Source organism: Phodopus roborovskii, unplaced genomic scaffold (assembly GCF_943737965.1).
Source record: "Phodopus roborovskii unplaced genomic scaffold, PHOROB, whole genome shotgun sequence".
In the NCBI taxonomy this organism is placed as follows: domain Eukaryota; kingdom Metazoa; phylum Chordata; class Mammalia; order Rodentia; family Cricetidae; genus Phodopus; species Phodopus roborovskii.
Genome location: NW_026126648.1, coordinates 7,999,167 through 8,013,257, shown reverse-complemented (window position 1 = coordinate 8,013,257; position 14,091 = coordinate 7,999,167). Strand labels below are relative to the sequence as shown.

The 14,091-nt window shown below is 44.8% G+C and overlaps 1 protein-coding gene across 1 annotated transcript in view; it reads right to left on the bottom strand.

The window, feature by feature from the left end:
- Positions 1 to 14,091, bottom strand: part of Adgra3 (adhesion G protein-coupled receptor A3) — a 99,717-nt gene that overhangs the window by 28,656 nt on the left and 56,970 nt on the right. The window contains exons 9-12 of the mRNA XM_051174108.1: positions 13,775 to 13,976; positions 12,839 to 12,994; positions 5,160 to 5,321; positions 2,050 to 2,253 (exon numbers count right to left, since the gene is read on the bottom strand). Of these exons, the coding sequence (XP_051030065.1) occupies positions 2,050 to 2,253; positions 5,160 to 5,321; positions 12,839 to 12,994; positions 13,775 to 13,976 (724 nt within the window). The remainder of the gene's footprint in view (positions 1 to 2,049; positions 2,254 to 5,159; positions 5,322 to 12,838; positions 12,995 to 13,774; positions 13,977 to 14,091) is intronic.

Genomic DNA, 14,091 nt, shown 5'->3' with positions numbered 1-14,091 from the left:
ACCATGATTTCACACAGGACATCAAGACTCCACAGCATCATGTACGGTTCAACTAGAATATAGGATCTCAAGTGTACGCCACCCCCCCACACATTCTCAACAGCACTATTTTCAAGCAAAAATCATTTTATCAGGGAGAGTCCTCACTATAAGCCAGGAGGATCTGCAGAGGAAAACTAAATCTAGCTAGGGCGAGGGCAAGCAGGGACGCACAAAAACCAAACAAAATTTGCAAGAAGCAAAAAGCTGGACACCTCTGCTAAGTAAAGCATCTTTTGTAAAGGTCCAGCTTGTGTGCTAGTGTCTGTCCACACTAAAGGGGGACACAACTAATGACTGAATGTTCAGGGAGTCTAGCTAGTATATTAAAAGCAGTTTCTGAAGTATGAATAGAAGGAATACAATTGCCCAGAATGAATGTTTAGGGAAGAAGAAAATCCTGTGTTGAAACGGCAAAGCTGAAGTGCATTTTTTACTACTGACATTCAACTATCTAATTCCAGATTGTGAAGAGCATGTTCCTTCCTGGCATAGGAATAATGACACAGGGAGAGCCTTGTTCTCTAGCCATAGGAGGAATTTAAAAAGAATGGTCTGGTCAGGCGGTGGTGGCACACGCCTTTAATCCCTGTACTTGGGAGGCAGAGGCAGGCAGGATCTCTGTGAGTTCAAGGCCAGCCTGGGCTATTGAGTGAGTGCCAGGCCAAGACAGAGAGGTACACAGAGAAACACTGTCTCCAAAAATAAAATAAAAGGGCAGATTGTGAAGTATTCACCTGAAGCCCTCACTGATAGCTGGGAATACTCTCTTGACACAGTGGACAGACTGTGAAACTGATAAAATATAGAGTGACAACATTTCTCTCCCTCTCTACCAACTTTAAGACATCAATTAAGCCCTCCTCGGAAACACATGCCTATCTCTCATGGGCGCTGCCGACTGCTGTCTCAACATCTCTTTACAGTGTTTTGTTTTGGTTTGGTTTGGTTTTTTTGCCAGTAAAAGGTGCAGTAAGGTAAGCTGAGCTAGACTTACAGGTGGTAGGTTGTGGTGTCACACTCTCATCGCCAAGAGTAACAGATTGACCTGGCCAACCTGCCCCCGAGCACACCATATGGAGTAATGCATGGCATCGTCAGATGTCCTCAGCATCTCAGACTACCTGGGACAGGCACAGTATTTCGACCTTCAGCTGATGTGCTCTCCTTATGAAGGAAGGGCACCAGGGGAAGCTATGAGGAAGTACACTATTTATCCATTCTCTGATTGGACACATAGCAGGACCACAGCATCTCTGTAATCAAATACTTTGCAGGCATTAAAAAACTGTTTCCCAAGCCATTTAGGGAAAGACAGAAACAAGGTTTCCTGTAACAAAGAGCCACGGAGGATACAGCAAGGCTAAGTGAAAATCAGGAGGGTTGGTTGAGGGCTGCCATTCTGGTTCTAGATAGAGCTGAGGCAAACTCTGGAAAAAAAAAAATCAGTAAACATGCTTTTCTTATCATTGCTCAAACAATAGCAACAAACATCACTTTAAAAAATATAATCTACAGATTCAGACTTTTTAAAAACACATGCCATACATTGGCACTTCTTTGCCAAAAATTTGGAAGTCCATCACAACAGACTAAATCCCCAGCCTCATGGCTGACTTCTGTAGACATTGTGGGCACCGTGCCAAGAGCTCACAATAATTCCAAAGCTCTATGAAAGTGCTTTAGTATTTTTAAATCAATTGCAAGTCTTTATACGATAGAATATATTTTAATATGTAGTATTAATAAGTCTGCCTTTATACCATGGCAATCAGAAAATTTTTTTTTATATTTCCAAATGCAGAAAGGGAGCGTGAAGGCAACAATGTATTGGGCCAGTGAAGTCAGAGTTTCCTTTAAAACAGCAACACAGTATCCTATAGATTCTCATCAGCACCCCTTGAAAACAAAACAAACAAACCCCTCTAATGAGATTTCTGTGTGAAGCCAAAGACTGTGTATTGGAATCTAAGCACAGATAATTTTAAAGGACCAATGAGCACAGCTCACCTTCAGTGCCAGGCTGGAGAACGTGCTGGAAACATTGCACTTGAAGCTCAGCTGCTTGTCCAGGTTTCCATCTGGGTCCCGTCGTCCATAATCAGAAAGGCCTGTGCGGTCAGAGGCAGCCACTTTCTGGAACACGGAGCAGGTCATCCCTGTGAAGCCAGCAGCCTTAATGACGTAAGCTTCCAGAGCAATATTTGGTGAATACTGCAAAAGTCAACCAAACAAAAGCTGATTAGAAATAAGGGGGATGTTGAATATTTCTCTCTCTCTCTCTCTCTCTCTCTCTCTCTCTCTCTCTCTCTCTCTGTGTGTCTCTCTCTCACACACACACACACAAACACACACTGTCTCTTATTCACTTAGGCACACATACAAAGACACACAATACATACTCAAACATACACATACTCACATATAGACATACAATACATATTCACAAACATACACACACACTTTCAGAAATACAACACACCCTCTCTCACAGATACACACTCTCATACAGATGCATAACACACAGTCTGTCACAGACACTCACATACAACACATACTCTCTCAGACATACACAGACACACATACACACAGACGTGCCAGAAACTAAACACATACTCTCACAGACCCACACATACACAGACACAGATACTCATGGATGCAGGCACACACAGACACATACACGCACACACAGCACACACATGCATGTGTGTCCCCCCACACACACACACTCACAGATGCACACACAGAGAAACTCGTTAAAGAAGACAAGAGGAAGACTGATTCTGGAAGAAAAGTCGGGGAGGCGGCTAGGGAAAGGGTAGTGGGGAGAAGGGGGAAGGTGAAATGGTGTAAAACTTAATTACATAAAAAATTTAAAACTTAAAATAACCCAAGGACAGGCAATATCGTTCAGTTATAGAGCAGAGGCCTAACACACACGAGGCCCAGGGCTGAATCTCAGCAGGAGAGAAAAATGAAATAATAACAATCATTTGAAGAATTCTTTACATAAAAAAAATAAAAGTTTTTTTTTTACTTAGACAATGAGTTGTGAAATAAAAACAACAACAAAAAAAGCTGTCAGTGACCCCCTTAATAACTAAGGGAAGCAAAAACTAATGGAGGGAACACGAGTGACACCCAGATCACCCATACTGTCCCTTTGTGTGGAGAACAAGCAGTTTATTCAGGAGAGAGAGAGAGAACTGAAAAAAAAAAGCAGCTGTACGGTTGCCCCTCCCCTAGAAAAATAAGACAGATGCTGATCCAAATGGTAGGAAATAAACAGAGTCAAAAAGTAAATTAGGTCAGAATAACTGCCTAAAAACAGATGGCACCTGCCGACCCTCCAGCTTTAAAGGAATTCAAAAGTGACCTAACTTAGGTGTCACTCAGATGTACCAGCTGTCAATGCACAGCCACCATGTCTGTACCCCTGGAGGATCGTCGGCATGTCTCCCACTCACCACCCAGGCCAGGGAAGGCACAGGAGAAGAAAAGGTGGCAAGCTTCACTTCCAAACCGGCCAAGGTGGCAGGATTAACTGTAAGTCTAAGTACAACGTGATGGCTCGCCTTGCTGTGAGGATAATAACGTATGCAAAGCTTTTGCTTCACACACTAACTCTGTGAAATGAGCATCAATTATATAAGTAAACTAACAATGTACACTCCAAATCCTTTCGGGATCACAGCACACAAAAACCCAGTAAAGTCTCACCCAGCGCAGCGGACACAGGAAACTTCCCACAGGGACTAACCAAGCTGTCCTTCTGGTCAAGCCCTCTTCTCGATACTCTGGGAACATACCGTCTTATTATAGCAACCCCCACCACATTCCTGTTTTACTTCCTCCCGTTTCAGATACCCAAGGTCAACAACTGCCTTGAAGTATTAGATGGAAATTTCCAGAAATAAGCAACTCATACGTCACAAATAACTTTCTTCACTATTATAATAATAATCCCACCTTTATTACTAGGAGTTATTATCGGTCTCTTCTTGTGCCTGATTTATAAACTGAGCTTGACAGGTATGAACACAGAAGACAAGACAGCACACACAGAGCTCTCGATTGTGCATGGCTTCAGGCATGCATTGGGGTCTCAGAATTCTTTCCCAGGGTTAAGAGAGGCAGCTGTGTGAGCAGATGTGTAACTCTTGGAGCCTGTCTTACATGCTGAAACGGCCTTCACTCACGCACCATTTTTATTACGCCCTTCTCTAGCACAAGGACCTGTGAGATTCAGCTGAGTAACAAGGGAGGTTGTAAGGTGGGACCAGATGTAAGCAGTTGGGGAGGCCATTGATTGACAAGTCAGTCTCAAGTCAGGGCCAGGCATCCACGAGTCAAACTACCATGACCTTGGCTGTGTGACAGCAGCTACATTTGGCCTCTATTAATTACTCAGGAAAGAAATCCTAATCTTAATAGAGCTAACGGAATAATAACGCATAGCATGATCAAAACGGCCTCAGGAAAATAGTTACACAGAATCACACACAGGTCACAGTGTAGAAAACTCAACTTCACTTGAATACTCAGGAGCTGAAAACCATGAGTCAGATCGGACTGTGATATTTAAGGGAATAACACATTTGCTTATCACATTTTTTTATAACACAAATGAGCAATACACAAAGAAATTTACGACTTCAACTTAGCATGCGCAAACTCTAATACTGTTTCACCGAGAGATTACTATAGTGTGCCATAGCTTTCCAAGTGTTGGAGGGCATCCCCGTCCTTTAAGACCAAACCCTAGACAAGTTATCAGGCAATCTCCCAAAGCATCCTTCAAGGCTCAGAGCTGAGTATACCTTAGATGGACAGTGGTGACATGCCAGCAGAGCCCTAAGGACATTTCTTATGTCTGTTGCAGAATCCATTTCAGTGGCGGCCATTTACATTACACAATACAAAGCTACGTTCCAGTCACCGAGAAAACAGATTACTCAGAAGCAAGATTAACTTTTCAAGTGTTTCGGGGAAAGACGTTCTGTGCTAATTAGCAGTGACAAGAGACAGCAACCCCATGATGGGGTTGAGAGATGGGACCCTTCTAGGTTGGAGTGGCCCTAATCGCATCCTGTCGTGGCCCACGACCACGTTGCACTTACCGTGGAGTACACGTGAGCCCCACTGGCCAGGCGGTGCGTGGCGATGCGCTGCAGGCACTGCACTATCCGGCTACAGGCTTTTGCTTCCCTCTGCGCCAGCCACAGGACCCGCTCATCCGCCAACATGATGTTGCTGGCCACATCGACCATCACGTCACCGAGCTGTTGAGCAAACCAGAGATAATAGAAAGGCGTTGAATAGACTCAAAAATAAAATTAAATAAATAAATAATTAATTGAGTAAGCAAATAAGTAAATAAAAATTTTAAAGGAAATTAAAGGGTGGCGTTGGCTTCTGTCTAAATCTGCTGTGAGAAAACCATGCCTGCCTCTCATTAAAGCCCTCAGATATGAACGGCACTTTCTGTTCCGTTACGGTCACTTGGCAATATTTTAGTTCAAAACAGTCCTTAAGCAGCTTCTACATCACGGGTGGCAAGACTGCATCTCAGAAAGAAAGGCCATTAAATTAATTAAGAAGGAGGTGACACGTTGTCACTGGCAGACTTCAGCTCATCGTCTAGAAAGCCACTATGGACACTTCTCGTGTGTAAGTACAGCTTCCACCTCCCAGCAAGTGCAAAACACCGATCGCACCCACCACTCTGAGTAGCCAGTGCGGACGCTGTGCTCTCAAACATGGACATGCCTGTTATTTCCTTACCTGTACCTTACAGGCACCAGCATGAAGCAGTACCAGGAATAGGTCATCTGCTTTCTGGTTACTGCAGCCAAGTTGCCACAGGAAAATGCACTGGGCAGCCTAATGGCTAAGGAGACTGGAGTCAGGGGAGTTCTGAAGAGTACCAAATATTAATGACAGGGACTTCTTGGCAGAGGACAAGGAAAAAAAAAAATCCAGAGGCTGGAGCAGAGCTTTGCAAGCCGGCTGGTCCTCATACCACAAAGCAAGCATCAAAGGCGTTAGCAGCAATGCCAAGCCAGGAAGCCGGGGATGTTTTAGAACATGGCTTCTGATCATCCCAGAAGATCTCAGCTAAGGCCCTCAACCCTGCTGCCCTGCATCCAATGCTTTCCATAGGAAGAATAAATATGATGGCTATGGGGGTTTACAAAGAAGTCCAGCCCACCACCCCACCATGGCCCACTTTACACAGCCAACAGGTCAGTGGAAATAATGAGATCCCAGCTCTATGACCACGGATCAGAGCAATCTCAGAGAGCACACGGGTGAACAGACCTCTCGGACCAGGCGTTCCCTTTACCAGGAAACAGGCAACAAGACCTGTATCTTCTCAATGATGAGCACATTAAGTTCCAGGGTACCAGCCTCCTGAAAACAAGCCTGGCCCACGCACACAACCTATGGTGGCTTCTTTCATTATTTTATTGGTCTTTAAAAAAAAAAAAAAAAAATAACCATTTCAATCTCCAAGGTAGGCCTGTGTTCTAAAACAGAAAGCTTTGTACTGCAGGGGCACTTTGTGTTTTAGATTCACCCCCCACCCCCGCCTTTTAATTCTTTAACTGGAAGAGAAAATGAACCCAGTCAAGACCCCTGGACTCTTATCATTTGGGGGGGTTCATCTCGGATTTCTTTTGGGGGTCACCAACTCCTCGAGATGTCAATTCACTTACAGGACAAGTTCGAACACTACACAGCATCACCAAATGCCTGTCTTCTGCTCTGGATCATCGACACTGCTAACATTTTACTATAGCCTCCGCTGAGGCTCCTGACTGCCTCCCCTCCATCTTGGGGTCCTTGTCATCTTGAAGCAGGTAAGGGCTGTCTTCACCCACAAACGCCATAGCAGGAGTTAGGGTGATCTCTGAGGGTGAGTAGGGATGAGTGAAGACAGACTCCCTGGTAAGCACACAGACAGGGAGAAGAGCCAATGGCTAGGGAACAAAGGCCCTGAGTTTCCAAGATGGCCGGCTTCCTCCTCCCAACCCCTCACGGGACACAAACGCCTGGCCGCTCAAGACAAAGGCTTTACAGGCTTCTGTCTCCCACCAGCAGGCCCCTTGGTAATAATGGACTGGCTCACCCAGTTCAAGGACAGCTCAGGGTACGTCATAACAGTTCTGAACCAATCAACCATTTTAACCTCCTTCAAACTCCCTAAACTAGGGAGGAAAAGTCCGGAGAGGCCATAGGACGCCCAGCCCTCCAGAACATACTCATTTTTCAGCTTCCAAACTCTTTTTCTGTGTGTGTCCTCACCTCTAACACATGCCTTTCTTCAAATGCTCAAAAAGGAAGTGGAGTACTTTGTATATCTGTCTGTGTTCAGATATGAAGACTCAGTGCCTCAACCACAAACTCCTAATTATTAAAAAGCTCCTAACTTCGTGTCGTACTTACCACAGAACATCGTAGTGGTGCCCTAATTTTAATTTCCAGCAGCTAGAGAACTAAAATGTGTGTTACTTATATGTATACCTTAGTGCCCGGACAAGGTTCAGTAGAACCGCCAATGGCTACCAATGGTCACTTAGTCCGTGGTTCAGTGTTCACTGGTGCTATCCAGTTGCATTATCACTGAATAAACAGACTGACCGTGATCCTGAACGGGCAGAGCGAGCACTGAAGGGAACACACGTGCCCCGTTCCCAAGCTTATAGCACAGAAAGAAAACAAGCGTGCAATTCCTCCCGCTGCAATGACGGACTAAGCTGAGTAGAAACATTATGGAGAATAGTGAAGTATAATCCAAACATTCCATTTCTACTGACTCACACATTCTCTAGGAAGATAGCTCCGAGACACAAAGCATTGGCAGCGTCGGCCGACAGAAACATTAGACACAGCGCCGCACAATTTCAAGCAAAGCACCAGGAAGGCTAGGGGCCCACGAATTGGGGAGATCAACCCGGGGGACCAACCAAGTGAGAGCTTGTGTCAAAATGAAAAAGAAGGAAAAGTAAGGAAGCAGGGAAAAGGAGGAAGGAGAGGAGGGGAGGGGAGGGGAAGAAAAGCAGGGGGGGGGAGTGAGGGGAGCAATAGCAACCAGCCACCCCCAATTTGCACAACTTCACTCATGTGACTCCATGTGAAACATGGGAATGCCCCATCCTATACTTTCCCGCCAGCAGCAGGTACTGTGGTAGCCAGCGTCCTTGTTGCTGAGTGTATGAAGGTAGCTACTGACTCGACAAGCTCCTTTCCCTGCGCCTGTCAACCAGACCCTGACAGAAACAGAATGAACTCCACCCTTAAATGCGGACTGAGGATGGCTCTTTTTAGTAGCCTTTCATTCTGGCTTGCTGTTACTTCAGGATTTTATGCAAAAGTGTAACAGGCGGTGTGATGAAGTCCTCAGATAACAGATACGTTCAGTGACTACCAAAAGGGAACTGTTTTTTGGTTATGAGAACTTCAGAGATACCATATACAAAGTATTGATCGCATTTACAGCAGCTAAGACAGACTGGCACAATTACAATGAAATGTGTTTAGTGTTTTGTTTTGTCTTCTTTTTTTTTTTTTTTTTCCTTGAAGACTCAAATACAAGAACTTTCTGAGGATCTGGTGTGAGGCCTGCCAGACTTGTCACCCCTCCTGAACACCTATGATTATGACATAAACAAAGAACACTTGCTCTGGCCCTCCAGATAATGCCAGAATGAGACAGGAACCTGTGCTAATCACTGTAAGGAGGAAAATTAGCTACAAAGAGGTACAGAGCTAACAAGTGTGCGGGCTTTAGCTGAGAATGAGCGGGTTTTCCCATTACTCCACGCGGAATGGCTAAGAACTCAGGAAAAGGATTTGTCACCAAAATATTCCTTACAGCAGATAATCGCAAAATGCCCCATGCATCTATAGCTCCATTACAGAAGGACTTCGGAACCTGTCACACTGGCGGGAAAAACTCCACCAGATTAGAAAGAAAGGATTCCTGAACTCTGACACAAGTAATAAACAAAACTAAGCATGAAGTCTGTCCTTGGGCTTGTTCGTTCCCTGTAGACAACTCCAGTCACTCGAGGGTCAAGGAAAGGGTCTCTTCATACTCACCCACCACACTGAACTGACAGGACCAACCAACCAGAAACATGCACAAATGTGCTTTTTAAAAGACAAAACAGACAAGTCTGGTGGCAGTAAGGATGAGAGAGAGAGGGAGAGAGAGAGAGAGAGAGACAGAAAGAGAGAGAGACAGAGAGAAAGAGAGAGGGAGAGAGAGAGAGAGAGAGAGAGAGGGAGAGAGAGAGAGAGAGAGAGAGAGAGAGAGAGAGAGAAAGAGAGAGAGAGAGAAAGAACCTCACTGAACTGCTTCATGACTTCTATCCTGTGGGTCCAGGATCCATGTTGGGTTTTCAGCCCTAGCAGCCGGGCTCCATCACGGACAGAACCATCTCACCATCCCTAAAGTTTCTTTTATTTTACAAAAATTATGTATAAAACACAGCGAGTTAAGTTAGCTTTTCCAATACTCCACCACTGCAGGAGGGGAGCAGGCTAGGAGGGAAAAAGAAGACGACTAAATGCCCAAGCTGGTGATGGAAAACTGTCCAGCTAGGTGAGAGGGAAAGGCAGGAGTTAACCACCAACAACACCCTCAAGACTCCCTAAGTTGTCCAATCAGGTCTTTATAGAGCCTAGCCTCAAAGGGAAAACATTCACACCAGCAATATAAAATGAGAACTCGGCAGCACTTCTCAGAGCCTGTGCAGACGAAGTCACTTGCATCAGACCCCAGGACCCATTCCTGGACAACAAGACTCAGAACCTGAGCAGGCACAGGGCTGGCAGGCCAGGGGCAGCAATCTGAGTTAACACCCCAGTGGGTGACTCCTCCAGGAGGCTCGTAACACCAGGCACTGGGTGTGTGAAGTCAGACCAAGCAAAAAGAAGTGGGAGACAGTAAAACAGAGGTAATCAGACCCATCAGAATGAGTGTGGGTACATTCGCGTAAGTGCATCTGTACAAACGTGTTAACTATAGATGCGTAAGAATGTGCCCAGTGAGCTCACAGAAGCCTGGCCAAGGTGTGGAACTTGCTCATACAGTCAACCAGAGCACAGCAAAGGGACTCTGGTGCCAAAGCAAACCTCTTGACACAGTAAGTACTGACTTCTAAATTCTTCTGGACAACCCTGGCTACCTCTCTGTGGCCACTAAATACACCTTTCAGGTATGCCGGAGTGCTGTCAGTCAGTAGCTATCCTGATACAATGCTCCTGGCTTGGACTGGCTGAAAGCATCCATGGTTCTAAGGAGTAATCATCTCAAAACATATTAGCTCTGTACAGAAGCACGGACATACCCACTGCAACGAGCTTGCTGAACATAACTGCGGAATTCTGTTAACTGCTTGTCTATCTTAGGTATGTGCATCTCAGACTATCTCGGCATAATTTAGTGCAGCGGTATTTAACTTAAAACAAAGTCCTTAATTCCCACGATTTCTATTTGCTACACTAATCAACAGTGGAAGGCAAAACCTACAGCCTCCAAAGGATCACACAAGATGGCAGTCACCATATCACAGGGAAATGCATTTATACTTCCAGGGTAAAACCACAGAGTCTATTTTTTCTTTTGATTTTTAATAAGTTGACATCACATCTTTTCGATGAAAGCTATAAACTTTACTCTATTATCCAGAAACTGTCAGAAATATCCTCCAAACTAAGTGTTCAGAGAAGTAACTGAAGCCCTTAGGAGGCTCTGAAAGGGCATCCTTAGACCGTGACAGCTCTTACAACACACAGAACACACAAAGCCGTGAAGTCGGACCCACAGTACTGTAAAATAAATACCTTCTGAGATGAGAAGAATCTCATAATCCTGTAAAACCAGACCCAAGGCACAACATCATTTCCTCTGAATAATTTCACTTGTACATAGAAACTCTGCAAACTAAACAATAACCATCCTAATTTTAACAATGAAAAAGGCCCACAGTAACCATTATGTAGTAACCCAACAAGATAAGACATGGAGGCGAAACTACTCATCACAAGCACTAGGTAACAGTTACATAACCCAAGGTGCCATCTTGCTCTTGTCAAAAAAGAAAAAAGATAGAAAGGAAGGAAGGAAGGAAGAAAGGAAGGAAGGAAGGAAGAAAGGAAGGAAGGAAGCTTATTTCTGATTACTGCTGCTTGTGTTCACTGTCCAACTGTGAGTGCAGGTGAGGATACTTTTCAGGAATTGTTTCTCCCAACGTGCACCTTGACGCGGGTTCCAGTTACCAACCAGGTGTGCACTGCCAGCATCTTCCTGGGCCCTGTGTTGCTCTGTACAAGTTGAGAACTGAAAAACGGTTTCTCCACCTTCGCTCACAGTACAGGTCCAGGACGGATACACACTGTAAAGTTTGAGTGCTCATATTCCAAATGTCACTGTAATTATTCTGCTAACGCGAAGCCCTCCATCTTCAGGAAGCAGGAGCAATCATGCGAGCAGCTACCCTGTGATTACCAGCACCATCACAGGGTAAGCGCTGCAGTCGGAGTCCAAGCCGTTACTCCCAGGGATAACAAAACTTCCCCAGGGGAGAAGTGACCTTTGCCAAAAACCAGGGTCCATGAGTTCGGACAACCACGCTGGCAGTCTCCCGCTCCAGCAAACTTACCCGTTCGCCAAGTTCCATTTATGTGCATTTATCATTTCCCTTCCTTCATTACCTGTACCTTATCAAATAAACACCACATGTACTAGGGCTGTAATCACAACTTACTAGCAGCATGCAAGACTGGAATATTCTAAAGGGGGAAAAGGGAAAAATCCTTGGTTAAATGGTGTAGAGAAAGAGGGTATGTTGTTTACCTCTTAACGCTGTCAGCAGTGAAATTGTGAGGTCTTCCATAAAGAAGTACATAGACCCTGCCTAACTACTGACATGATAGGGCTGAAAGGTAAGGTGGTACGCAATGCTGGGCCCTGCGTGACAGACTCCCACCACCCGTCTTCAGCTCAGCCCCGGCCTAACTGTGTGTACTGACAAGCCACTTCACCTTCAACAGGCTTCAGCTCTTACCTGACCTAAGTTCTTTCTGCCTGCCTTTAAATCCATCTTAGCTAAGAGGTTGCATCACAGGAGAAACAGCGTATCAAGTTTGTAAAGAGCTCAAACCCACAACTTATTTGCCTCAAAAATTAATTTCTTTTCATTTGCTGCTCTGAAATCTGGGGTTGTTGGCTTTTTTACCCCCAATAAGGAATGCCACAGTTTTATCATAGTTTAATGTGGCCTATTTAAATAAATACCTTCTCAAAAAAAAAATCATAATTTCCTTTAACTGACACATACAAATTGTCCGTGTCTACGGGTTTCATACATGTACACGGAAGTTCCTAGGCAGCTTCTCATTTCTGTTATATAAGAAAAGTAATGGGGCAGTTTACATGGTCCAGTTGACTAAATCAGTAAGAGGGACATGTGGCTGTGTAGACAGTGAGAATTCCAGAATATACAAGAAGTATCTGGCTATCACGCAAGATGATGGAGGCTGCTTTCTTACTATACCTACCTCTGCTATTCATGGCTCCTCAGAGCTCAAGAGCTAACAGCTCATCTCCATCTCCCAGACGCAAAGGTCCTCATCACTACTGTTGCAACGGCAAGTTTGGAAATGAAAACAGTGTACGGAGTTTCAAATACAGAAAACATCCACTTCCGAAAGAAGCACTCGGCTCCCTCCCATTAGAGCTTACCATTGGCGGACACTCACTGCAAGTCTGAACTTGGGAACAACGTACCTCTTTTGATTTTTCTTCTTTGGTAAATCTTCCAAACTTTTCTATCATTTCAGCCACGAATATTACATCCATTTTGTCAGAAAAGTTGGCTGCCTCCACAGTGTAAGCCAGCAGCTGACGAGCTGTAGCTACAGCGTTGGTAAGATTGAGGGGCATCTATGGAAAAAGGCAAACAAGCAATGTACATAGGAACTAACACAGACATCGTGATCTCTATCTTATAAAATCCACCAAGGAATTAAAACCAATAGACTTCTCAAATAGTTTTTCAGTTCAAAGAAGTTGCATTTTTGAAAAGGAAAATAAAAAAAAAAAAAAAAAAAAGGAGGAGGACAAGGAGAAAAAACCATCTAAATTTTTAGGGGAAATAAATAAAACTCAGAAATAAAGTAATACTAAAGACGCACTAAGTCAACGTTAACACAACACACAGCTCTATCTACTCTATCCACCTTCTACACAAATCTCCTCCCCAGTCGTTCAGGAAAGCTGTTCCCAGTTCTGTGGCCGTAAGCAGTGACTAAAGCAGCGACCCTCGTCTAGTCTGACCTCCGTGATTTGGTGCAAAGCCAGGCGTGTTTCTCATCTGCTGATTTGCAGACTGACACTCCCACAGCCAGGACTGCCACATAGAAGGTAAGTGTGCTCGGGAGCTGAGCAAACACTAACACACGCACCACGCTCTGGGGAGGGAAGGTTAAAACGGTACGGAGGAGCAGCAAAATCCCTCTGAGAAAGGGGTTATGGAAATGTCTAACTAGAAACGCAGGCATGTCTGGGACACGGGCTGGTCAAGCGGTAATGGGAAAAGAGGGTTATCACACAGCACCTGATCCCAACATATAAAACAGTTTATCCAACACTCACCCTTTACCTGGCATTTTAAAAAGACCACATCATGCACAACCCAGGTGAATCGGAACGTCCTATAGTTACCTGATTAAACATGTACAGAACTCTAGTGACATCATTTGCGTACTGGCATCGAGAATAGTCATCGTCTGCCCAAAAGCCACCTCTGTCACACCTGCGCCAAGCCTTCCTGTCATCCTGTGTGCTTCCGGGGTAGATCCCACTGCTGTGAGTGTTCCGGGTACACTGGAGATAAGCGGTGATGCCGGCCAGGGTCCTGGGCCATCTACACAGGGAGAACAAAACAGTCTAAGGAAACTTAGAATGGCAGAGGTTAACAAGGATGGCGATGGCACAGCAAAGAAAAAAAAACGGACTAGGACATGAATATGATCACAGAG